Genomic DNA, 24627 nt, shown 5'->3' with positions numbered 1-24627 from the left:
GGGTCGTGCGTGGGGTCCCCCGGCTCCAGCCCTCGCAGCCCAGGCATCTCATTTCGCGCTGGGGAGAAATGAGCCTGGCAAACCTTGAGCTAACTGCAAGTGGGAAAAGTCCCTTCTTTGGGAGAGGGGCACATCATGAAGCAAAGCAGCGAGAGAAGTCAGGGAGGAGTGAAGCAGCCGCTCCGGTGGGAGCATGACCCTTGGAAGGGGATGTGGCTGTGCCAATGCTTGGATGTGGGAGAGGGATTTGTGCTCCCTCCGTGCCCTCTCCAGCCTGGGCGGTGAAGGATGGGGCTGCTTGAAAGCGGGGAGGGGATTTCTCAGCGAGGTCCTGGAGCTGTAGGAATATAGGGAGGCAAAAGAAAAGGGGCCAGGAGGGAAGAGGCGTGATGGCTCCTTGCGTGACGGTGCGGGGTCTGGTGTGGCGAGGGGACGTTGCTGGGGCTGAGCCCGTCCCTGCACCCATCCTGGCTCGGGGGCTGCGGCAGTGACCGTCCGGAGGCACCCGTCACTCGCCGGCACGGGGCTTGCGCTCCGCTGGGGAGTTTTCTGCGCTCCTCCTCGCAGGGCTGGAAAATATACAAAGCTCGCAGTGAAAATATTTACACAGCAGCAATTTTCAGAGGAATTTGGGATGTTAATTTGAAAAATCTGTGGGGAGAGAACCACAATGGGCCCTTTGAGCGGGCGAGCGTGGCCCTCGCGCCTGCCCGCCCGCGCCGGAGAGGGGCCCCCGCTGCCACTGCGCCGGCCCTAATGGGAGCCAGCCCTGCCGGAAACCCACCTGGGAGCCGGGGGGGCCGCGCCAGACGGCCCCCGCTGCCGCCCCACGCCCCTAATTGCATCCAGAGCACGCACAGGACCGGGTCAGGGCCACATCCTGCAGCAGCGCAGTGCGCCCGGGGGTCCCGGTAGGCTGGGGGGGCTGCAGGGCGCTCACCTGAGCCGCCAGCCCAGGGAGGCAGCAGCCCCGTTGGGTCGTGTCCCCTCTGTAACCCTTTCGGCAGCCGGCCCGCCACAGCTCCGCTCGCTGTGGTGGCGGCGCTTCAGCCCGCTTTGCTCATTTTCTCCAAATAAAACATACCTCCGCGGGCAGGGACCCAACCTGGAAAATTCCAGCCCGAAAGATAAAGGATTGGAAAACGATTAAAACCAGAGGTTGGAGCAGAAAGCACTTGGCAGCGGGAACCTGCCTCGCGCCGGCCCCGAGCCCCCCCCGCCGCAGCCAGCGCACGAACACGGCTGTTCCTGGGGCTGGGGGGCTCGCACCCGGGAGGGGGGCCCAGCACAGGCTGCCTGAGCCTCGGCGTGGTGGCAGCCCCCGGCGTGGGGGGACCGTGGCCCTGCTGCGGGCTGAGCAGCTGCGTGGCTGGGGATGAAGGCTCAGGCACGGCACGGTGCCAGATGCAGGGCAGAGCCCCGGGCAGCCCCTTGGCATGAGGCTGGCGCAAAGAGGAGGAGGAGGAGGAGGAGAGGAGGAGGAGGTGGAGGAGAGAAGGAGGAGGAGGGTGACGTCAGGAGGTTATCGAGGTTGAGCCACGCTGTTTGTCCGACGCCCTGTGGCCATCTGGCAGCCGGGGCAGGATGAAGTCAGGCTGGATGATGCGCAGGGCAGGGTCTCATTTGAAACTCGTGGCCTCTGTTTTGCTAGCAGCTCGCGCTGGGGGGGCAGCTTCATGGGGCTGAAACCTCCGAAAAACTGCCCCAACTCATCCAGCGCCAGCAGCAACGGGGAGGACGCGGCCGACCTGTCCCCTCCTCTGCAGGGGACACAGGCACTGCCACCAGCAGGGTCTGTCCGAGAGCCCCAGGGGAGCTGGGCTGTGCTGCCCTTGGGAGGGGTCCCGCAGCTCCCAAGATTGCAAATGCTGTGCACAATTCCTTGTTGTTATTATTTCATTTTATTTTTTTACAAAAAGACACCCTTCTGGTCTGCCTTACAAAACAGATGTACACAAACCTGTACTAGAAAAAGAGTTTTCCCAGAAGAAATGGGAAATAACCATGTATAAATATTCTCTCCGAGTTCTTAAAGCTTCGATTCCCGGTTTGCCTGCTCAGCGCTTCCTTTGGCGCGCGGCCCGGGGGTCCCGAGGGTCCCAGCACCTCGGCTGGGCCGCGCCGCTCACATCAGCTTCCAGGGAGTTGAGAGCCACGGGCCGTGCTCCACTAAAGGGCCCTTGTTGCCAGCACGTTGATGCCCCTTAGCTAAGTCACCGATGACTTTCTTTTTAGCACTAGCTAAAAAAAAAAAAAAGGCCAACCCAAACCCCAAATTAAAAACGAAAACCCCTCTCTTTCGCTACCCACGTTCTACGTAGAGTCACAGAAATCAAGGCACTTAGTCATACGCCGAGCGGTAAAATTAGTGTCTACTCCCTAAGTGTGTAAGCCTCTCAGAAATTGCACGTTACGGGTTTGGGCTTTGTGCCTTCATTCAGTTAACTCCTCGCTGTTCCTCGGCCCGGAGGAACGGGGCCGGGTGCTGCCGCCGGCCGCGTGGCGCTCCCCTCGCCCGGCTGCCCGTGCCGCCTGGCTCAGAAGTAGGAGGGCTTGAGCGCGGTGGTGTTGTTGTTGCTGGGGTAGTGCGCCTGCATGAGCGGGACCTCGCACTCAGAGCCGCCCGAGAGCATCGCGGCCTCCGGCCCCTTGCGGCTGTGGTTGCTCAGATCCCCGTTGTCCAGGCAGGCTTTCACGCCTTCCAGCTCCAGCGGGCCGGTGTCCACCCCGCCGCCCGCGTGCGCCTTCGCCCGGCGGTGCCGGCGGTAGTACGTGACCGCCGTCACCACCACCACCAGCAGCAGCACGGCGGCCAGCGCGGGGACGATCATCAGGGTGAGGTTGTTGTCCTTGCCCTGGGTGACGGGCGAGTGCTGCTGGTGGGTCATCTGCAAGGTGTGCGCCTCGACGCAGAACTCCTCCTTGGAGACCTTCTCCCCCAGCGGCCCGACGCAGACGCGGTAGGTGCAGTTGGGCCTCAGCGCCCGCACCGTGTACTCGGCGAGCGAGGCCGGCAAGCGGAGCATCACGGGCCGCTTGTCCGGCCCGGAGAGGTTTCGGTAGCTCAGCCGGATGCCCTTCAGCTGCGCTTTGGACTGGACGTAGTTCTGCAAGTCCACCTTCAGGGACGTGCTGCTCACCTGCGTGATGCTGATCTGCCGGCTCGGCGTCGGCGCCTGGGTGGCCGGGGACGGTGTCGTCCCCCTCGCCTCCTCCTCCTCGCAGTACGCCCCGGCGAAGCCCTGCGGGCACAGGCATTGCAGGTGGCTGCGTGCGTCCAGCTGGCAGGTGCCGCCGTTCAGACACGTGCGCGGGGGGCAGATCTGCGGCGGGGGGCTGCTGGGGGCCGGGGGGACGCTGAAGGACACCGGTGCGGAGCTGCCGGGGGAGGCCCTGGCCTGCGGGGTGGGAGCAGCGGTGCTGGGCTCTGGCGGCGGGCGGCTGCTGGTGGGGAGCGGCGCAGGCGGCCGCAGCGTGGTGGTGCGCGGCGTGGTGGTGGTCGTGGTGGTGGTGGTGGTGGTCGTGGGGCAGCCGAAGTCAGCGTACTGCAGGTGGTGGAGGAGTTTGCCGGAGTTTTTTGGGGGGAAGTGGCAGCGCGTCTCCTCGGGCCGCCGGAGGACCACGCTGCTGGCGTTCACCCACTGCACGAGCCAGCTCATCTGGCAGATGCAGTTGAAGGGGTTGCCGGCAGCTGTCACGGCCCGGAGCCTCGGGAAAAAGCCAGAGAAGTCCCGAGGGATGGTGTTGATGTTGAGGTTGCTGATGTCCAGCTCCTGGAGGTTGTGAAGGCTGTGGAAGTCCTCTGCCGGCAGCTGGGAGATCTGGGCATTGCCAGCCAGGCTGAGCTTGGTGAGGCTCCCCAGGCGCCGCAGCACGGCCGGGACGCGCTCCAGCAGGTTGTTGGAGACATCCAGCTCGTGGAGGTTGTTCTGGGTCTGGAAGAGCTCCTCGTCCAAGCTCGTCAGGCCCAGCCCCGCAATCTTCAGAGACTCGATGTTGACGGCGTGGAAGGTCCCAGGTGCAATAGTGGGGATCTTGTTCCAGCTGATGTCCAGCAGCAGGAGGTTGGGCAGGTCAAGGGGGGGCACTGCCCAGAGCTGGTTGTTTTGCAGCTTCAGCTCCAGCAGGTTCTCCAGCGTGTCGAACGCGGCGGCGTGGATGTGCTGGATCCTGTTCCTCTGCAGGTAGAGCCGCTCCAGCAGCCGCAGCCCGTGGAAGGTCTCATTGGTGATCTCCTGCAGCTGGTTGGAAGACAGGTCCAAGTTGACAAGCTCCGTTAGGGGCTGGAAGATATTTTTCTGGATGCTGGTGATCTTGTTTTGTGAGAGGTCCAAGAGCTGAAGGGCGGGCAGCCCCGTGAAGCTGTCCTCACTAAGCATCGTGATGCCGTTCTCAAAGACGTACAGGGAGAGGGTGTTGGGGGGCAGCCCCCGGGGCACGGTGTGGCCCCGTCTGGCCGCACACAGGATGGTCTTGGGGTCCTGGCACTGGCAGCCAGCGGGACATGCCCGCGCGAGCTCCCCGGGGACCAAGAGAAGCAGCGTGCAAAGGACCAGCTGGTTCATGGTGTCAGCTCTGCGGGAGAGAGAGGTTTGCATGAGGATACATGGAGCAAGCACCGCCGCAAGCACGGCTTCACACGCAAAACACCCGGCTTGTTTGGCGATGCTGAGGGAGGGGCTGGCTCCCCGCAGCTCCCGGGCCAGGCTGGCACGGGAGCCCCCAACCTGGCTCCCGGTGGGGCAGGGACAGCCAGGCTCGGGCACGCTGCTGTCCCCACCGCTGTCCCCACCGTGCCAGCGCGGCGCCACAGCCTCCCAGCCCCCGACTGCCCACACGGGAGGGACCGAGCGGCCATGCCACCAGCCCCTCGGCATCTCGCCATCCCCTCCTGCCCTGCCCGGGACACTGCAGCCCCAAAGGGACCATGGAAGAGCCCAAAAGCCCCCGCTGCGCTCGCGTCTCCCCGCCGCTGCTCCTGCCTGGGGCTTGAAGCAGCGCACGAGCTGCCCACCCCGGCTGAATGCTCTCCCATTCCCCTGGCCCCCCAGATTTAGGGCCGTTGGTGTCTGCGCACCCCCAGCTCCTCCGTGCACGGTGTCCCGGCTCCGGCTCGAGGGGCTGCCTCCCGCGGGGCGAGGCGGCGGGGAAAGGGCCCCTCCTTCCCCCCGGCTCCTCTCAGCAGGGTGCAAACCAAACATGTGGGATGCGCCGCCTCCATCCCAGGACGCACCCGGCTCGGCCTCCGCCAGCGAAGGGGGTGGGAGCGCGCCCGCTTCCCGCATGCCGAGCAGGACTTAACCCTTTGCTTGTGCCGCCCGCACGGCAGCTGCCCGGAGCTGCGCCCACGGGCGAAGCCCCCCCGGGACCCCTGCCTATGCTGTTGCTTTGCCCCCCCCCATAAGCACTGCAAGGTGCTGCTTTTTGGGGTGGGCACGTGGCCCCCAGCACCAGGGCGAAGCGTAGGGCAGGGTTTTGGGGAGGGGGGGGTTCAGTGCTTTGAGGTATCCAAATGGCCGCGCAGTCTCCAGCGCTTGGAACTAGAGACCCCCCTGGTGCCAGGGCAGTGCGGGCGCTGGTGGTGGCAAACGCGCCCGAGGATGGTGGCACCCGGAGGTGGCACCCACCGTGGGGTGGCCTTGGCTGACGAAACGCTGCCAGGGCAAGGCTGTGGGGCCAAAGGAGCTGGCCGCCCCAGCCCCAGCGGGGAGGCTCAGGGTGCCAGGGACGTGGCCATGGGTGGCAGGAGGGCATCACAAAGCTGGCGAGGTGCTGAGAGCGGTGTGGAGCCACAAAACGCCCGGCGACGGGTGCTGCCAGCCCCCTCCAGCCCCTGCGTGCCGCTCCTCGCGGCCCCAAGTCACGGGCAGATGCTGCATCGTGTCTGCGTGGGGAAGCAGGGAGAGGACAGTGCTGTGACCTGGGCTCCGGTCCCCTTGGCAGAGCAGAGCCATTGGCAGGACGGGAGCCCCTGCCCGGCACCGTCCTGCTGCTCCGAGGGCAGCGGGGCCACGTCCCCGGGCTGCAGGGGGGGGGCACCAGGCCAAGCTGTGACCCCTCCGTGGGCTCAGCCCCTGGCGGGCCTCCAGCCCTCTCATCTCCCAAATCCCTGGCTGCACACTGCGACTTGGCGTCCCAAAAAGCTTCCTCTGTTGGCATCCTAGGATTCTGGCACGGCATCGGCCTCGTCGGGACACAGAGCCCCTGGGCTGCGGCCCTCATCCCTCGGGCGTGGGCAGACTGTTTGGGGCAGAGGACCAAGGGGAGGACGCTCTTGGTGTGAGCAAGGCCACAGCAGCCCTTGCTCCAGCCCCTCTGTGCCAGGGGCCCCGGGGACAGACGTCCCAGCTGATGTCCTTGTCTAGGACGTGGCTGGCTCGTCTCTCAGCCCCGTCTTTCAGCCCTTTTAATGACAGTCCTAATTAATGCCGGCGAGGGGTGGGGGGTGAGGCACAGGGTTGCAACAGGGCCGTGTTTTCTCTGCCACCCCACTGCAGGCGCTCTGCAGGCTGTAGGGGTGCCGTGACCCCCGCAGCCCCTTCCCCAGCGCCTCCTCCCCTCTTGCCGAGCCACTCAGAGCTGTTAATAGCTTCAGGCAAATAAAACCCCCGCGGCGTGCAAGGGGCCCCCGCCGTGTGCGGGGGGCTACCGGGTCGTGCAGCAGCACGCGCCGGCTGCCCCGGCCGCCCCTCCGCTGTGGGGGGCCCCGGCCGAGCCGCACCGGCGGCACAGCACGAGCCCCAGCAGCGCTAGGGGGGGTGACACCGACACCCAGGGGCAGCTCCGTGCTGGTGCCCCCCCCCACCCCTGTCCTGTGCCACCACCCGGACAGAGTTAAGGCGGCGTCCGGCTCATGGCCCGGTCCCGGGGTGCGCCCGAGGGTGGGGTGCACCCACGCCGCTGGGCAGGGTCACCTCAGTGCCTGAGTCACTTGGCCTGGGGACACCAGCAGTGGGGAGGAGCCGCTCCGTGGCCACGGGGTCACCGTCACCAAGCCCCCACCCGGTCCCATCGGGTGGGTGGCTCTGCCAGGGGCTGCTGCACCCTGCGCAAAGCGGTCAGGCACGATAGCCGAGCCAAAGAAAGCATCGTGCAGCCTCGTGAAGGGGTTTTGGGGACACTGGGGGTGTGAAGGGAACTGGGAACGGGGCTGGCACTGCTCCCACCGCTGTGTGAGCCCCCGGGGGGTTCAGTGCCGGGCAGAGGGCCCAGGTGAGCGGCTGCAGGAGCTCGAGGCTGCCGGTGACACCCCAGGGTCCTGGCTGCCCCTGGGAACGAGGAGCCAGCCAAGAGCCCTGCACCAACCTCAGGACTGAGCGGGGGACAGCAGGCACCCCGAGACAGCCACACCAGTACCAGGACAGCCTCGAGGCCGGCGCAGCGTGGGGCCGTGCCAGGCCACCCGGGTGGGCAGCGCCGGGTGCCGGTGGTGCAGGAGCTCAGGGCTGGGACCGGGTTTTGCAATGCCAGGGTCGGGTTTCGCTGACGTGTCCCATGCTGCAACCAGCTGCTGACTCCAAGTCTCTCGTCCCTTTAATTATGCTGGCATTTCCTCTCCGGCTGCCAGGCTCCGCTCGCCCGGCCCCGGGCAGGTTGGGCCGGGCCGTGACCGCGGCCGAGCATCCCGCCTCGCCGGCCGGGCCGGGTGCCCGTGTGCTCCACCCGCGCGGCTCCCGCCTCCGCCACCGCTCCCTCGGCACCGCCACGCTCCGCCGGCACGCGCCAGCATCGCCTCAGCACCCTGATGGGCTTGCAGGGTGCTGAGGGGTTGATCCAGCCCGGGGGCTTGGCAGCTCCATAGGGGCCGGGGTGACGGGCGGGCAGGGGAGTGGAACAGCCTCGCCGCATCCAGGCGGAGGAGATGTTCTTCTGGAGGTGCTCGGCCATCCCGCGGCCGCCCTGCCAGCGGCCTGCTGCTGCCTTGGCTGGGCTCCCCCCTGCCTGCACCGCAGATACTTGCCGAATTATTCATATTTTCCGGCTGCGGGAGGATCCGGGCTCAGCCTCCCCAGCTCGCACAGCCTCTGCCTGCCAGCCTGGTGGGCTGGAAGCGCTGCCCCCGCTCCCCAGGGAGCTGCCCTGGGTGAGCCCCGCTCCCTGCTCAGGGTGGGCACCGTGGTGCCTCCGCCGGCATGCACAGAGCTAGTCTGTCCTGGGGACACGGCGGGGTCACCCCTTTTCCCATGTGAGGGGGAGCCTGATACCAGCCCCGTGCAGCTGCCGGGGCTGAGGGGCAGGGCCGGCTCCTGCAGGGGGTCCCCATCCCCAAGCCGTGGGTGATACCTGGGCAGATGGATCCTGCCACAGCCACAAGGAGGTGCCCCTGCTGCTTGGCGAGCATCCCTTGTCCCTGGCGCTAGCGCCCGCAGGGCTGCTCGCCCTCCCGACATCAGAGGCCAGTGAACCCGGGGGTGCCAGACTGCGGCTGGGAGGGGTCCCACAAGCTCTCACGTTGCGCCCCATGTCACGGCGGGTCCCTGAGCCGGGGGTACCCAGCACAGGCGGGACATCTCCTCCCATCACCGCCCACACCGGCGAGCGAGGCCCTGCATCCGTCCGGCTCCTGGCACCGAACAAAGCCACCGTTGTCGCCGGCACGCAGCCAAGCCCGGTGGGCCACCCCAGCCGCTTGCGGGCACCGGCGCAGGCACGGCTGCGTCCCCGCCACCGCTCGGGGCCCCGCGCGCAGGAATGCGGGGCCTGCACCGGCGGCCGGCTCGAGTTGCAGGCGCCGCTCCCCAGCCCCTGCTCGCGGGGCCCTCCCTAACGCCCCCCAAACAAGCCCGTGTCAGCACGTGCCCCCTCCCGACCCCCGGCGGGGGCGCAGGATTAGCCCCTAATCCCCCTTTTCCCTTCAACCCGCCCTCTGCCGCAGCTCCCACCTCCTCCCAGCCTCCCCTCCCTATTTAATTAAAGTTTCCGCAGCAGCCCCGGAGGAATGCGGGCCTGGTTATTGCCTCCCCCCCCCGGCGCCAGCCCCTCGGCCTCGCTCCTGCCCCTGTGACCCGGCCGCGCTCCCGGCTCTCAGGTGCCGGGAAGGGGAAAAACCAGCAGGGTGGCTTCGCCGGGAGCCAACGCGCCCGGGAGCCCGGCGGTGCCGCCCTGCTGCCACGCGCGGATTCCTGCGGCCTGACTGTGGCTGCCGTGTCCCCGAGCGCTTCCTCCTGCCGCATCCCGCCGGGGCGGCGGAGCCAGCCGGGCAGGCAGCGCTTGCGTCAGGGCGACCGGGCCAGGCCACCCGGGCTTGGTGTGGTGGCGAAAAATAGTAATTAGCGTCGTTCGTCACGCCGGCACGGCCCAGCGCCGTGTGGGCAGCAGCCCGGCCCCAGCTGGGTCAGGCCAGGCTGGCTGCCACCAGGTCGCGGTACGAAGGGACCTGCCCGTGGCAAGGAGGGGTGACACGCGTCTGGCTGGCACTGTCACCCGAGCATCTCCCCGCAGTGGCACCGGGATGCCTGGGCGCTTGGGGCAGCGTGGTGGCTACAAGGGAGGGAGCCTGACACGGCGAGGGATGCTCAGCCCATGTCACACCTGGGGAGGCGACGGGCCCGGTGTCACCCCGGCACGCACTGGGTAACAGCGGGCGCACAGCGGCAGAGCCGGTGGGGCATCACCACCAGGCTGGCCGGTGGGCCTGCTGGCACACAGCCCCACGGGGACACCGGTGCCTGCTGTCCCCTGCCTGCTGTCCCCAGCGGCGAGCCCTGCTGCCACATCCCTCGGGACCGCGCTGGGTCTCACCGCCACCCAGGAGCCCTCTGCCAGCAGCACGGCTCACGGCCACCCGGCAGCAGCGGGGGGGGTCCCCGCAGCCACATCTCGCCCCCTGCCCGTGCCGGGGCAGCACCAGGCCCGGGGCCGGAGCCGCGGCAGGGGCAGGCGGCGGGGGACAGGACCCGCGGAGGCACCGCGCCGGATGGGGACCCCGCCACCGGCTCCCCCGTCCCCGCGCACCCCAGGGGGCTGCCGCCGGGGCCCCGTCCCCAGGCGACGCCGTGCACCCGGCGGGCCGTGCAGCCCGGTCCCCCCTCTCCTGCCCGCGGCCCCCCGGACGCGGCACTCACCGGGGCCGGGCCGTGCCGGGCCGGGCCGTGCCGGGCTCTCAGCGCATGGCTGCGGGCGGGCGCTCCCCGCTCTGGCCGCGCTGGGCGCGGGGGGGCGGCTTTTAAAGCTCGGGGGCGGGGCGAAGTGTCGGGGGGGCGGGGACATCTCCCCCGCCGCCTTCCCATTGGCTGAGGGAGCCGGGGGAGGGGATTGGGGGGCGGGGCTTCCGCGGAGACTCCGCCCCCTGCGCACCTGGGGCCCGGCGCGGGGGTCCCCAAGGACCCCCAGGGACCCCCGGACCCCGGGGGCAGCTGCGGGGGCAGCGCGGGGGGCAGGCGCAGCGCCCCTGGCACTGCCAGGCCCTGGTGCCCCTGCAGCCCCCAGCAGCCCCCCCGGTACCCCCGTGGCCCCGCGGCTGTGGGTGACCCCAGTGCCCCAGCGGAGCCCTGGTGCCCCCTGCCACAAACCCCAAACCTGGTCCCGGGATGGCGCTGCCCCGACGTGGTGCCCCCCGCAGACGTCCACTGGGGACAAGGGGCTCCAGGTGTCCCCGCGGGGCTGGCGTCGCGGTGCCCCGGTGACAGCAGAGCTGTGCCAAGCGCTCCAGGACGGCGCTCGCCCTTCATCGCCTTGAGGACAGGGTGGGCTGGGTGTCCCGGCACCCAGAGGTGCCCTTGTCCCAGCGCTGGGCCCTGCTGGCGGTGGCAGTGCTGGCAGCGGTGACCGCAGCTGGGCAGGGGACCCCCCGTGCCTGCCGGAGCCACCCCAGCAGTATTTGTCCAAGTTGTGCCAACAGCCACGGGCCAGGATTGTGCCGTGCCGGCCAGGGCCGTCCCTGGTGTCACCCGGCCACCCCGTGACGTCCTCTGCAGCGTCCCCGCCGCAGGGACCCGCCGTGGGCACAGGGCTGCCGGGGCCAGGCAGTGGCTGGGGTGGGTGCACAGGGCCAGGCGCCTTTGTTGGGCTGCGTTTCCTCAAAGTCGTTCCGTGTAAAATCCCGGCACTGCACGTGCTCCCTTCCCCCAGCCGGCACGACCACAAAAATGTCAACCCGAAAGTAATATATTGTCCCTTTGTTCTCCTGGAAGCTGCCTCTGGAGCTTTCTCCTCCACCCGCATCGTGGGGAAGGAAGAGAAGGGCTTTGGTGCTCCCCGTCCCCTCTAGCCACAGGGTGGGACGGGGACGGGGTTGGGGACAGGGACGCTTTGGCCAGCCCAGCCGGCGGCCCCGACCGCGGGACTGGCAGGGCGGCGTGTGCCGGTGAGGCGTGCGGTGTGCCGGCTGCGCCCCGCGGCCCCGTGCCCGCCCCGAACAGGCTGAGCCGGCCCGGGCAGCCCGGGGCAGTGCCGCGGCGGGGCCAGGTGGGCCCCGGGCTCCCTCGCCCGCATTTGGCATCCGTGTGCCCCGTCCCCGCGCTGCCGTGCCACGCACCGCGGGGCTGGAGGCGGCCGCCAAGGTCTCACGGCCATAAAGCTGTCACGGCAGGGCTGAGCGTGGCAGGGCTGTGCCATGGGAGGCTGTAAATCGGGGGAGATGCTCAAGGCCGTTCCCATGCGCCTGACCGAGGGCACCCGGCACTGCCCTGCTGCCACGGGCACGGCCGGGAAGCCACCGGCGTGCGCCTACCTGCTGTGATCCTGGGGCTTGGGGCTCCAGCGGGGGAAAGGGCTGAGAGGGCAGGATCCGGCCCCGTGGCTATTGGGGCGCTGCCGCGTGCCAAGGCAAGGTGCTGGGCCCCGTCCTGCGGTGCTCAGCGCCCTCCTTCCCTTTGCAGGGCCATGATCCCGCTGTTCGACGCTGACACGGGGCTGCTGGTGCTGGGGGGGAAGGTGAGGAGCCACGGCACGGGGGGGCGGCGGGGTGCTCCCCGCGCCCCCGCTTACACCCCAGCCCCTCCACGTCTCTTCCAGGGAGAAAACCTCCTGTACTGCTTCGAGGCGGCACCGGCACAGCCCGCACTCACCCAAGGTAAGCAGGATGCGCCCCGCGCCGGGCCGCCGTGGTCCCCAGCCTCGCCCCCACCCCACGGCTGTCCTGCCTGTCCCCAGTCACCCAGTGCCTGACGGAGGGGCGCACGCGGGGCCTGGCCGCCGTCCCCCGCCTGGCCCTGGATGTCATGGCCTGCGAGGTGCTCCGCGTCCTGCAGCTCACCGACACCTTCCTCGTCCCCGTCAGCTACATCGTGCCCCGCAAGGTAAGGGGGCGCGGGTTTCCCTTGGGGGGGGATCAGCACCAAGCTTGGACCCCGTGTCCCCGTAACCCTGGCGCCCGCTCCCTCGTGCCACAGATTTGGGGACTGACCGCAGCGTGCGGGGCCGTGGCGTCTCAGCCAGGTTCTCTTGCTGCCCCTGATGCGCTCTGGCTCTTCCCCACTCCCTAAAGCATTTTTCTGAGGGGAAAAAAAAAAAAAAAAAAAGAAAAAGGGTGGTGGCTACAGAAATGCCCTTTTCTGTAAACAGACACTGTTGTGGAAAAAACTCACGTTTAAAAAAAGAACCAGAGCGTAAGCGCTGCTGCAGGGCGGCCACGGGCTGGGGAGGGAGGGCTCTGTCCCCACGGGGACACTGCCTGGGCAGGGCTCAGCTCCCCAGGGAAACTGAGGCACGGAGGCTGCCGCCGCCGCTCACCCCAGGACCCCCCTAGCAGCACCGGGACAGAGCTCGGCCCCTGGCCCCCACCCTGTGGGCAGCACCATGTCGGGGGGCCTGGTGCCATCTCACGGGTGCCACGTCACCGGCCACCGCCGGGGGATGGAGGGCAGCCAGGTGTGGTGAGGGTTGGCGGGGGACCCGGGTCCCTGGCCTGGGGGCAGCAGGAGAGGAGGGAAACCTGCAGGGAGCTGAAACCTGGGTGCTGGGGGCTGAATTCTGGGTGCTGTGTGGAAGATGTGGGGTGCTACCGGACCCCGCTGCCTAACGGAGGCTGGGCGCTGGGGCAGGGGCTGCAGGCCGGGTGCTGAGAGCTGGGTGCCGCCATTGGCAGTGGAGGCTGGGGGCTGCAGGCCAGCAGCCGGGGGCTGCATTTTGGAGGCCGGATACTTTCAGGGGTGCACGGCACAGCCCAGAGCTGGGCAGCGTCTGACACCTACAGGCTCCGGCGTGCAGCTCGGCCGGGGCTGGGGCTCCGCGGCCGCAAGGTGCCCGGGGGTCTCCTACCCGGGGCCACCAGCGCTCGGTGCCCAGGGACAGCGAGGGGCCGCAGGCAGAGCACCACCTCCGCCCGCCCCCTCTCCCGCAGTCTGTCCAGGAGTTCCACGAGGATCTGTTCCCCGACTGCACCGGGGTGCTGCCGGCCACAGGTGCCCAGGCCTGGTGGGCAGGGGACAGCCAGCAGGTGAGTGTCACCCGGGGGGTGTCCCCATGGCAGGCATCACCCGGGGCTGGGGGCAGCACTGGTGCCGGCACAGCGACCACACCACAGCCTTGGGATGGGGACATGGAGGGGCGTGTGTGCAATTTTTTAATCACATCCTTTTAATGGAAAGTGGAGATTCATACAAATCAAGTCTGTTTCCCAAACGCCAGTGGGTTTTTGGAGTGGCTGCGATGGTGGCAGGGCACCGAGGTGCACCCCCAAGAGGGTGCCATGCACCTCCTGACTGCGGAGTGGGAAGGAGGCCCCTGGGGACAAGCAGGGCTTCGCCCCCAGCCACCCAGCGCGCCCAGCCCTGTGCTCGGCTGCTTCTGAACGCAAACACAGCTTCAGGAGGTCTCGTCTGTCCTGCCGCTGACGTGCGCCCACTGAGTTTAAAATGGTTTTCCAGCAAGGAACTGCTCAAAAAGGCTCTCCTGAGCTCAGCCAAGTGAGCTCTATTTTCCATCTAGGTGCAGCTAAGAGTAAAAATCTAATAGTGAAAACACATTTCCCACCATCTTCCTTAAAAACGTAGAGGTTGAGGCAGTATCCTTAATGCATCCAGAGCCAGGAGCCAGAGAAGGGCCTCTCCTGTAAGCCACATACCACAAGCGGCAGGTCTCGGTGGGGGCGATTGCCGAAGGAGGGGGAAAAGGGGGTTTTGTGGGGGCAAACCCGCTCCTCGGTGCGGCTCCTGAGAGCGAGCGGGTGGGACTCGGGGGCTCCTCTGCCAGTGCCCGCTCGCTGCAGCGCTGCCGCTCGGCAGGTGGAGAAGGTGAGCCTGCACCCGGCGCGCAGACCCACGCAGACCTTCCGCTCCCCCGTCATTGCCGCCGTGGCGCCCAGCACCCAGCTGCCCGACGATGGCCCCGCCGACACCGACCGCAGCGTGAGCATGGGGGTATGAGGGGCCGGGCAGGGGCTGGGCGGGGGCAGCACCCCCTGCCCACATGCCGTCTCCTGCAGGAGGGCAGCGGCTACTCCTCACCCTCCGGCTCGCTGGCCTCGCCGAGCAGCGCCGCCACCTCGCTCTCTGCCAGCACTGGCCCCTCCAGCGGCTTTGCCAGCAGCCCCAGCCAGAAGTCTCTGCAGAGCATTTTGGGTGAGTGGGTGCCAGGGTGGGCTCGGCGTCCCCCACCCACATGGCCGAAGGAGCCGTGGCACTCAGCGGTCCCCGCCTCCGCAGGGCCCAGCTCCCGATTCCGGCACGCGCAGGGCGCGGTGCTGCACCGCGACACCCACATCACCAACCTGCGGGGGCTGAGCCTCACCACGCCAGGCGAGAGCGACGGCTTCTGCGCCAACCATGAGCGCGTCGCCCTCCCGCTGCTCTCCGCTGGCGGCCAGATTGCCATCCTCGAGGTACAGCGGTGGGAAGAGGCTCTCTGTGCCACCGCTGTGCCCAGCACATGGGCGCCCGCGCCTGCTGCGCGCCCTGGGTGACGCGTTGCTCTCCGCCAGCTCTCCAAGCCAGGCCGTCTCCCTGACACGGCCGTGCCCACCATCCAGAACAGCGCAGCGGTGGCCGACCTCTGCTGGGACCCCTTTGACCCACGGCGCCTCGCTGTTGGTACGTGCGCTGTGCCCAGGATGCGTGCCGTGGGGCACTGACACCCTGCCGTGGCACACTGCACCCCGTGTCACCACTCACCCCCTGCCTGTCTCTCTCCATGGCGGTTTTGGTGCTGCAGCGGGTGAAGATGCCAAGATCCGGCTGTGGCGGGTCCCTGAAGGTGGGCTGCAGGACACGCTGCGGGAGCCCGAGGCTGTGCTGCAAGGTGAGTGCGGTGCAGGAACACAGCTCGAGCACCGATTGTCCCTGGGTGTCCAGATAGAGCCGCACGGGCAGACGGGTCTGGTGGTGTCCCTGTCCCAGTGCCAGCACTCCGCTCTCCTTACCAGGGCACACGGAGAAGATCTACTCCATCCGCTTCCACCCTGTGGCAGCTGACCTCCTCGTCTCCTCCTCCTATGACATGACGGTGCGGATATGGGAGCTGGGCACCAGGCAGGAGGTGCTGTGCCTGCAGGGACACACGGACCAGGTAGGGTCAGGCACCGTCGGGGGACCGCAGCACCCAGACGTGCCAGGCCTCCACACTGCGGCGCAGCTGGGTGCCAGCTGGGAGCTGGTTCCTGAATTACGGTGCTGAGATGCCATCGGGGAGGAGAGGTGCCCACGGGACACCCAAGGGATGCACCTGGCCGGCCACCAAGTCCCCTGGGCCAGCCGGGGGCTGGGGCACGGATCCCTGATGGGGGCACCCTCCATCTCCCAGATCTTCAGCTTGGCCTGGAGCCCCGATGGGAGGCAGCTGGCGACAGTGAGCAAGGACGGCCGGCTGCGGCTCTACGAGCCCCGGCGCAGCCCCCAGCCCCAGCAGGTGGGACCACAGCAGCAGGAATGGGACAGGAGAGCTGGGAGGGGACAGGTCCCTATGCGGGGAGCTGCTGAGCAGCGGGTGCAGCCAGTGACCCTCCTTCTCCCCACACAGGAGGGCCCAGGCCCCGAGGGGGGCCGCGGGGCGCGCCTGGTCTGGGTGTGTGGAGGCGACTTGCTCCTCGTGTCCGGCTTCGACAGGTGAGGGCGGGCACATGGCCGTCCCTCGTGCCTCCCCGGGCACGGCCACCACTGGGCACAGTCCCCGGGGGAAGAGTTGCGCCTCGGTGCCCGCCATGGGGACACCGGGCATATCGGGCCCTGCCGTGCCACCCACCCCCACCCCCACATCCCCACAGCCGCAGCGAGCGGAGGATCCTCCTGTACCGGGCACAGGCCCTGCCTGATGGGCCCCTCTCAGTCCTCGGCCTCGACGTGGCCCCATCCACCCTCCTGCCCTTCTACGACGAGGACACCAGCGTCGTCTTCCTCACTGGCAAGGTGGAAGGGCCTGCGTCCAGGAGGGCTGCCTGCACAGGGCACCGTGGCATGGGACCCGCCGTGCCCTCACACCAGCCCCCGTCCCACTCTGTCCCAGGGTGACACCAGAGTGTTCCTCTACGAGGTGACCCCCGAGCCACCCTATTTTCTCGAGTGCAACAGCTTCACCTCCAGCGATCCCCACAAGGTGAGGGGGCGCCCGCTGGGGCCGTGCTGCCTGCCCTGCTCCCAGCCCCGCTCACGCACCTGCTCCCCCAGGGCTTCGTCTTCCTGCGCAAGACAGCGTGCGACGTGCGGGAGGTGGAGTTCGCCCGAGCGCTGCGGCTCGGGCAGGGCGCCCTCGAGCCCGTGGCTTTCCGCGTGCCTCGTGTCAAGGTAGTCATTAGGGCTGGCTGCGTGGGGGGGCCGGGTGGAGGCCCCCCCCTCACCACCCCGCATCCTGCAGAAGGAGTATTTCCAGGACGACATCTTCCCTCCGACCCGCGTATGGTGGGAGCCCTCCCTCAGCGCCGGCGCCTGGCTGGCAGGGGCAGACGGGCAGCACCACCGTGCTGACCTCCGTCCCGCCGACATGATGCCAGGTAGGTGCGGAGGGGCGAGGCGGGCAGCGCGTGTGGGGCTGCCCCACCTGGAGCTGCCCCACATCACGCCGCCCTCCCAGTGAGCCAGGCCCCGAAGGAGCAGCCGGCGCGGAAGTTTGTCCCTGCGGCCGTGTACCTGGGGGAGAAGACGGATGAGCAGAAGAAGGAGGAGGTGAGCGCGGGGATGGGGATTGCCAGGGGACGCTGAACCCCCTTGCGAAGCCCCATCCCCACCGCACTGCTTGCCCCATAGCTCCTCAGCGCCATGGTGGCCCGGCTGGGCAGCCGCCACGACCCGCTGCCGCAGGACTCCTTCGAGGGTGTGGATGAGGCCGAGTGGGTAGGCATAGCGGGGTTGTGGGGACAGTGGGACATGGGGACACCAGGACACTGCAACATGGGGACAAGGGGACACCACGACGTGGGGACACCAGGACACTGTGACATGGGGACACCGAGACACCGCAACATGGGGACATGGGGACACCACGACGTGGGGACACCGAGACGCGGCAACATGGGGACACCACGACATGGGGACACTGGGATGCTGCAACATGGGGACACAGGGACACCACGACGTGGGGACACGGGGACACTGCAACACGGCTACATAGGGACACTGTGACATGGGGACACCGGAACACCAGGACATGGGGACGCCGGGACGCGGGGAGCGAGCCCTGCCGCTCTCACCGCCCCCTATCTCCACAGGACTGATCCGCGCCCGGAGCCCACGGCTCCCCACGGACACCGGGCTCTCCGGAGCGGACCCGTCAAGACGCGGGCGCGGTTGCGGCGCTGGGGCCGGCCCCGCCATTAAAGCCGTGCAGCCTCGCCCCGCTCTGCCGTGCTTGTGTGGGGACGAGGGGCCGGGGAGGGGAAAATGGCGCCCGCCGCCCGCCCGCCCGGTGCCGGGCGCCGCCACCAGGGGGCGATGTGGGGGCGGCGGCTCCGCCCCGCGCCCTCCGCTCCCTGACCCGGCCCCGCGCGGAGCGGAAGGGGCGGCGGGGACATGGTGAGCGGCCGGGCCGCGGCACCGGGCGGGCACGGGGCGGGCACGGGGACGGGGACACTGAGGGGGACGGGGGACAGGGACGGGGCGGCAGGGGACGGGGCGGCAGGGGACGTGGAGGGCGGCAGAGGGACAGGGGACAGAGGCCTGGGCAGGGGACGGGGGACAAGGGATAGGGCAGGGGGACAGGACCCGGGGCAGGGGACCGGGACGGGGACAGGGAACAGGGCCCGGGAGGAGGTGACAGGGCCATTGAGGGTCCGAGTGACAGAGTAAGGAGCCAAGGCTCTGGGCGGGGGACAGGGGACAGGGCCCGGGGAGGGGGAGGCCGGATCCGGATCGGGGCCGGCCCGGGGGGCGCAGGAGGCGGCAGGGAGACGTCGGGGCCGGCGGTGACAGCCCCGGTGTCCCCGCAGGCCAAGTACCTGGCGCAGATCATCCTGGTGGGGGCCCAGGTGGTCGGACGGGCCTTCATGCGGGCGCTGCGCCAGGAGTTCGCAGGTAGGAGCCGAGCCCGGGACACCCCCGGCTCCCCCAACCCCGGGCTGTGTGCGGGCAGGGGACACCCCCAGGTCCCTTTGCATGGCCCCCAGGCTCCTGCCACCTCCCCAGCGCTGGGTGCAGGGAGGGGACCTCACCCGGGTGGCCCCATGAGGGGGGCGGGTGGCTGAAATGGGGCTTTGTGGCTGTGACCCGCCTGGAAGCCCCCGGGGTTTTGGGGTGCGGGGACAGGCCGTGAGGCACCTTTGGAGGGCTGACAGTGTGCCGGGCAGCGAGCCGAGCTGCAGCAGACGCGCGAGGGCGCTCGGAGAGGCCCCAGTCCGCTGCTGCCTCCAGGATCATCGGCATCAGCCTGCAGGAAGCTCAGCAGATCCTCAACGTTTCCAACCTCAACCAGGAGGAGATCCAGAAGGTAGAGGCTCCCTCGGAGTGCCTGTGGCTGGGGAGGGCTGGTGCGGGGTGGTGGGGGGTGATGCCTGGTCTCCGGAGGGTTTGTGGGTGCTGTCCTGGGCATGGCTCGTCCCGGGAGAGCTTCACTGCCCCAGCTTGAGCTGCAGCATGGAGGAATTTGCTTGGCAGAGCTGCCTGGGGATGGGGACACTGCTCCCCAGAGGTGCTTGTCACCACTGCACGAAGCAGCCTCCACCCCCAGGGCCAGAGGCTGTCAGGATTTGGGGAGCAGAGGGTGCAGGAGGCAGCGACTGACAGGGAGCTTTGCTTTGGCAGAACTATGACCACTTATTCAAGGTGAACGACAAGTCTGTGGGAGGCTCCTTCTACCTGCAGTCCAAGGTGAGCAAAGGGAGAAGAGGTGCGGAGGCCCCCCAGCTCTGCCCTCAGCCTGTCTGGCTTTGAGAGGAACCTTCCAGAAACAGATGTTTTGGGGCAACAGCATCTCCTGCACAGGCTGAACCCACCTGAAGGCCATGCAGGGAGGGTTTTTCTGCCTCTGCTTGGCTGCTATGGGAGGGAATGGGGGCTGTTGGTGCCAGCCGAGCAGAGCTGGGCTGACAAGGGGTCAGGAATAGGCTCTGTCCCCACCCTTTGTCATGCTGGAGGCCATCCAGCACAGGGGGATGCCTCGGGGTGGGGGTGGGGGGGGGCAAGGGACCTGCAGCACTGACAGTCATTGCGGACGAGCCCCTTTCAGAGCCCTGGTGAGGCAGGAAGGACTCGGAGCCTGGTGCCAGCAGGCAGGGTGTGGGTGCTCTGGCCCTCTGTGTCACCTTGTCCCCTTGTCCCGCAGGTGGTGAGAGCCAAGGAGCGGCTGGACGAGGAGCTCCGCATCCGGGCCAACGACGAGAAGGAGAAGGGCTGGAAAGCAGAGACGTGACTCCTGCCACCCGTGTCCCTGCTTCCCTCTCCCTTAAGTTAAAGGTAGCCAATAAACGCCGTGTCCTCCACTGCCTGGCCTGGCTGCTCTGCGCCCTGGTTAGGGAGAGGGGGCGGCCCTGGCGCTGCTGCTGCCCTGCTGCTGTGCCCTGGCCCTCGGCGCACAGCAAGAAAACACGACCCAGACGCAAGGGACTGGCACGGGCTGCGTCCTGTCCTGCGGATGATGGAAGGTGGAGGAGGAAGGAGGGGTGTCCCCAGCTGGGCCTCAGGGCAGCGAGGGCTGCCAGCGCACAAATCACGCCCGGGAAGGCCGCAGTAGCTATTTTAGTGGGGGGTTGGATGCTCTTGGCCCGACTGCACACATGCCTCTGGCTCTGGACCACGTGAGAGCTGGAAGCTGCGTGCAGACAGGCAGCAAGGACAGGCGCTGCGTTGGGGCACAGCGGCAAGGAGCCCTGCGGGGACACAGGGGGGCTGTCCTCGCTGCAGCCCATGGAGGGGGCTCAGCCCCCCAGGGAGGCCAGGCAGAGCCAGCTGTGCCCCAGGACCCCAGCCCCAAGGAGATCATGCTGGTGTCACCCCTCTGTCCCCTGGCATGAGCTCAGCACTTTGTCCCCATCTCGGGCTCCTCGCTGCCCTCGAGCCCCGGGCACAGACTGAAACAGGAACTTACTTCAACTTCGCTTTATTGTTTTCTTAATAAACTTCCTCTCCCATGGAGGAATATAGTGTTATAGTCGTTAGCTTATCTCTTACTTCTGTAGTCCTTAAACTCTATGCTAACAGCGATGGAGCCCAACAGGAGGAAAATAAAAACAACCCAGAAACTACAATAGAAAGGCACTTAGAGACCGTTAAAATACTGATGTCCTGGAATGTGCAACACAAACCAACAAACGAGCAAGAAAACGTACACCGGCCGGGGAGGCCTGGTCGATGGCCGAATGCCATGCTGTGGCAGTTCCGGGCGGCCGCCGCGCCCCGGCCCGAGGACGGTGAGCACGGGGAGACCGGCTCCCCGCGGGGCGTGCGGCCAGGGAGCGCTCCCCTCCCCGAGCCTGGGCCCCTTGTGGGGCTCCTTGCAGCTGGGTCAGGGTCGGGGAGACCCCCGGTTCGGAGAAAGCCATGGGCAGGGGTCCTGCCCGGGGCGGGGCGAGGTACGCAGGACCCCCCTGTGCGCACCGGGGCAAGAGAGGCACCAGTGCCATGGGAGCGGTCAGGGAGAGCTGGCCCCCGTGCTGGGGGTGGTCATGGCCCCGGGTGAGTGTGAGCGGTCCCTCAGAGAGGGAGGGTCGGAGCTGGGGGAGCAGGGATGGACCTCAAGGGGCCTCGGGGCACCTCCGTGTGGTCCCCATCCCCGAGGCTCCTGCCTCTTGGTGCTGCTGGCAGAGCCGAGCGGGGGCCCTGTCTGCCCAGCTGTACTGGGGCTGCCCAAAAATCTCCGTTTTGCCACAACGTCTGGGCTGGGCTGGGCTCTGCCTGTGCTGCACAGAGCCTGGGCAATTTGCAGCACCTAGCCTGCACCGGTGCTGCCCCACAGCGTGGGGGGGCACATTCAGAAGCTTGCTGTGGGGCTGGCCTGTCCCATGGCAGGACACCCTGTGGGTCCCCTGCCAGGCAGGGTGGCCCGGCCACGCCAGGAGAAAACACCACCCCTGTGGGGCCCCAGGGAGCCGGCACGGCACCGAGCCACCCGGTGCCAATGTGCCACTGGCAGCTGCCCGCAGCCCTGCCCGTGCCAGGCACCCTGCCTGCGCTGCCTGCATGCGCTTGCGTTACATGGTTAGGTATGAACATAGCTAAACACAGTGGCTCTGCCCCGGTGCGGAGCCGGTGCGGCGAGCGGCACACGCGGCCGTGTGCCTTGTCACGGGGAGGGCCGGGGAGGCGGCGCGGGGTGGCCCAGCCGCGGAGCGGGCGTTTGGGGATGGGCACCCAGGAGCCGCGGGAGCAGCCCCAAGCTGTCACCCTGCTGTCCCCACGGCAGCCCCGGGCTGGCACCGGCAGGGCCAAGGCCTCGGGCAGGGAGACGCCAAGTCAGCGACAGCAGAAGAGCCCAACAGGGGCCCCGTCAGAGCAGGGGGTCTGGTCGATAAATAAATAGCGGCGTCTCCGGCTGCCGAGGCCGGGGCTGGGCGCAGAGCAGGGCCCCCCAGGCCCACCCCGCGGGGCTGTGGCGCTCACGCCGAGCAGCAGCACGGGGTCGTGGCTGGCTCTGTGCGCCGAGGGATTATTGCTATTCTCAGAAGAGTCCGATCTTCTTTCGTGAAGGTTAAAATCGTGCGCAGGCCCGCTGCTGGTGTAGGCAGCGCCGGGGGTCTTGGCGCGTCCCCCCTCCCGATTCCGGGAGCGGGGCCAGCCCCTCAATTCACCACGGCCGGCTTGAGCAGCAGGGAGCCGGGTGGGATGACGACCCAGCCAGGCGGCAGCGCCTCGGGGGGGCTGCTCGCCGCCCCGATGCCAGCCGACAGGTCGAGCACAGCTCCCGGCAGCAGCGCCAGGCTCTCGGGGGGGGCCCGGAGGCGCCCCAGCTCCGTCCTTTCGCAGCCCGGCTTGCGGCTCTCCGGCCCCTTGCCGCCCTTGCGGCCCTCGGCCCCCGCCGCCTTCTCGGCCTCGGCCTTGGCCCCGCCGGCCAGCAGCGACATGACGGGCAGCCCCAGGCCGCCGGCCGCGAAGGGCGAGGACAGCAGCGGGCTCTTGGCCAAGTTCAGGGGGCCGCCGTTGAGGGGCAGCGCAGGGCCGGGCAGGGCGGGCAGCCCCCCCGAGCCCCCCGCCCCACAGCCCAGCGCGCTCAGGTCGAGCGGGGCTGGCGCCAGTGGGATGGGCAGCCCCGGCAGCCCGTGGGGGGCGAAGAGGGCGGCGGGGTTGGGGATGACGAGCTGCGCCCCGTTGACGTAGGGCACGTCCGCCGAGCCCAGAGGCGTCTTGGGGGGTGGGTGGCCCTTGAGCATCTCCTGGTGCTCGTGGGACACGAAGTGGCCGTGGGCCTTGATGTGCTTGCGGAGCGAGCTGGGGTCCGTGTAGCGCTTGTGGCAGCCCGGCATCTTGCAGTAGTAGGGCTTCTCCACGTAGTGGGTGCGGGTGTGCTTGAAGCGGTCGCTGGAGTTGGAGTAGCGCTTGTTGCAGCCTTCGTAGGGGCAGATGTAGGGCTTCTCGCCTGCGGGACAGCACAGCGCCGGGTCTGGCAGGGCCGGGCACCTCCGCCACCCCCCTGCCGGGCCCCCCTCCCCCCCCCCCCAGCTCCGGCCCCGCATCCTGACCTGTGTGCGAGCGGTTGTGGATCTTCAGGTTCTCCAGGCGGGAGAAGCTCTTGTTGCAGGTGGGGCAGCGATGCGGCTTCTCGTTGGTGTGTGTCCGGATGTGGATCAGCATCTTGTACCTGCACTCGCAGCCGTCAGCTGGGGGGGGCCCGGCCCGACCCCAAACCCACGCCCCCCGCCCACCCCACTTTCACCTACCACAGCTCGCGGGGACACCCGGTGCGGTCACCCAGCGCCATCCACCCTCACAGCCCAGCCCAGCTCTGCCCGGGGGTGCAGCGCTGTCCCCCCCAGCCCCAAAGTCCCCCATGGAGCCCGAGGTGTGTCCCCCCCCCCCGGCACCCACCTGGCGTTGAAGCCCCGGCCGTGGCGGGCGCAGCCCTCCCAATGGCAGCAGTACCCCGCGTCCTTCTCGGGCTTGACGTGGAAGTCGTTGACGTGGTCCACGAGGTCTTGCAGGAGGTCGAAGAACTGGTTGCACTGCGGGCAGGAGGCTGGGGGTGAGGGTGGGGGGAAGACTGGGGACCCTCCATCCCCCTCCAAGTCCCCATCCCTGAGGACCCCCCCAACTCCCGTGCATGCCCTGTGCTCAGCGTGAGGGGCTGGGGAAGTGCAAACGACCCCTTGCACCAGCCCCCTCCTCCAACCCCATATCTGCTGCCCCCCAGCCCCACATCCCCCCCCCCCCCCCCCCCGGCTGACCTTGGACCAGCGGCAGACGAGCTGTTTGGGCAGGGGCAGCTCCGGGGAGAGGCGCTTGTCCTTGGGGGGGGGCAGGAAGGCGGAGGAGGGCAGGTGCAGGGCCCCCCCGGCGCTGAGCGGCAGGAAGAACTGGAAGGAGCTGGGGATGCCATCGATGTAGCGCAGGGACTGGAAATCCTGCGGCAGAACCCAGGGGGACGGCGGTCAGGGAGGGGGCCAGCCGGCAGGGCCCCCCCCCCCCGGCCCCAAAAAAAAAAGAAATGGGGCGGCTCGGGGATGCCAGGAGGGGGGTCGTGCAGGTGGGGAGGGGGGGTCCCGGCAGTACTCACGTGGGGGACGGTGGGCAGGGGCAGGTCGCTCGCCCCCGGCCGCTCGGGGGACAGCGGGGCGCTGCCCCCCGGGGACTCCACGCCCGGGGGGGGCGAGAGGCTCAGGTCCATGACGGGCACGGGGGGGAAGCGCCCGTCCCGCTTCTCCAGCAGCTTGGAGTGTGCCAGGAGGCCGGAGGCCGGCCCCGCCCGGCGCCCCCCCCGCGCCGAGCCCCGGCTCTCCCCGGCCGGCGGGGCGTCCTGGCGCGGGGGGGGCGCGGGGCCGGGTGCAGGGGGGGGCCCCGCTCCCGCTTGTCCCGGGCGGCCCGCAGCTTGGAGATGCTCAGCTTCAGGTCCAGCGGCTCGTCCAGCGAATGCATGGCGGCGGCGGGCGGGGGGCTGCGGGGAAGGAGGACGGCACGGTGAGGGGCGGGGGGGGGGGGGGGGGGGTCACCACCGCATCGCCCGGCCCGGCCCCCCGCCGCGGGGGGGGGGGGGGCGGGGGGGTCTGGCACGGGCTCAAGGCCGCGGGGCGCTGGCACGGGGCCGGGGCCGTGCCGGTGTCCCCGTGTCCCGGTGTCCCCTCCCGCGGCGGGCAAAGGGCAGGGCGCAGCGCGGGGGCGACGGGGGGGCACCGAGGAGGGG

At 68.9% G+C, this 24627-nt stretch overlaps 4 protein-coding genes across 7 annotated transcripts in view; 2 read left to right on the top strand and 2 right to left on the bottom strand.

Annotated features, from left to right (window-relative positions):
• The window catches only part of CORO7 (coronin 7), a 40541-nt gene extending 22844 nt beyond the window's left edge, over positions 1-17697 (top strand). For 2 of the 3 annotated variants that reach the window (XM_035549096.2, XM_050713916.1), the window contains 19 exons: positions 11820-11874; positions 11956-12013; positions 12094-12239; positions 13283-13378; positions 14166-14288; positions 14366-14501; positions 14586-14761; positions 14861-14969; positions 15091-15177; positions 15302-15444; positions 15679-15783; positions 15895-15980; positions 16139-16280; positions 16378-16467; positions 16539-16655; positions 16726-16861; positions 16942-17033; positions 17115-17201; positions 17576-17697. In XM_035549096.2, coding sequence (XP_035404989.1) covers positions 11820-11874; positions 11956-12013; positions 12094-12239; positions 13283-13378; positions 14166-14288; positions 14366-14501; positions 14586-14761; positions 14861-14969; positions 15091-15177; positions 15302-15444; positions 15679-15783; positions 15895-15980; positions 16139-16280; positions 16378-16467; positions 16539-16655; positions 16726-16861; positions 16942-17033; positions 17115-17201; positions 17576-17581 — 1990 coding nt within the window. In that variant the 3' untranslated portion in view covers positions 17582-17697. The remainder of the gene's footprint in view (positions 1-11819; positions 11875-11955; positions 12014-12093; positions 12240-13282; positions 13379-14165; positions 14289-14365; positions 14502-14585; positions 14762-14860; positions 14970-15090; positions 15178-15301; positions 15445-15678; positions 15784-15894; positions 15981-16138; positions 16281-16377; positions 16468-16538; positions 16656-16725; positions 16862-16941; positions 17034-17114; positions 17202-17575) is intronic. The other variant, XM_050713915.1, reaches the window with a different exon arrangement.
• On the bottom strand, positions 1912-10151 carry VASN (vasorin). The gene is made up of 2 exons (XM_035549097.2): positions 10065-10151; positions 1912-4575 (listed from the first exon to the last, which is right to left on the bottom strand). Exon 2 carries the CDS (start codon positions 4563-4565, stop codon positions 2538-2540), a length of 2028 nt encoding a protein of 675 aa, XP_035404990.1. The 5' UTR covers positions 4566-4575; positions 10065-10151; the 3' UTR covers positions 1912-2537.
• PAM16 (presequence translocase associated motor 16) lies at positions 10191-19780 on the top strand. 2 transcript variants are annotated; one of them, XM_050713917.1, is made up of 5 exons: positions 10191-10209; positions 18292-18377; positions 18650-18789; positions 19104-19169; positions 19624-19780. In XM_050713917.1, coding segments are annotated over exons 1-5 (381 nt in total). In that variant the 5' UTR covers positions 10191-10207; the 3' UTR covers positions 19711-19780. The 2 variants fall into 2 exon arrangements, with proteins under 2 accessions (XP_050569874.1, XP_035405000.1); XM_035549107.2 differs by lacking the exon at positions 10191-10209 and adding an exon at positions 17784-17879 and having other exon boundaries at positions 18293-18377.
• Positions 19781-20381: 601 nt separating this feature from the next.
• GLIS2 (GLIS family zinc finger 2) lies at positions 20382-24362 on the bottom strand. The gene is given in 6 exon segments (XM_035549098.2): positions 20382-22869; positions 22973-23091; positions 23319-23452; positions 23675-23851; positions 24004-24278; positions 24281-24362. Coding segments are annotated over 6 exon segments (1581 nt in total). The 3' UTR covers positions 20382-22075.
• Positions 24363-24627: the final 265 nt, after the last annotated feature.

Source organism: Cygnus atratus, chromosome 15, assembly GCF_013377495.2.
Source record: "Cygnus atratus isolate AKBS03 ecotype Queensland, Australia chromosome 15, CAtr_DNAZoo_HiC_assembly, whole genome shotgun sequence".
Lineage (NCBI taxonomy): Eukaryota > Metazoa > Chordata > Aves > Anseriformes > Anatidae > Cygnus > Cygnus atratus.
The sequence above is the reverse complement of the archived record's forward strand: the minus strand, read 5'-3'. Positions and strand labels throughout refer to the sequence as shown.

What these genes read in the sequence shown, in the direction of transcription:
- VASN (XM_035549097.2), bottom strand. Translation starts at nt 4,565, where the DNA reads ATGAACCAGCTGGTCCTTTGCACGCTGCTTCTCTTGGTCCCCGGGGAG.
- PAM16 (XM_050713917.1), top strand. An exon ending in GCTGCGCCAGGAGTTCGCAG is followed by an intron (nt 18,378 to 18,649) that starts GTAGGAGCCGAG and finishes TGTGCCGGGCAG; the next exon opens with CGAGCCGAGCTGCAGCAGAC. An exon ending in CCTTCTACCTGCAGTCCAAG is followed by an intron (nt 19,170 to 19,623) that starts GTGAGCAAAGGG and finishes CTTGTCCCGCAG; the next exon opens with GTGGTGAGAGCCAAGGAGCG.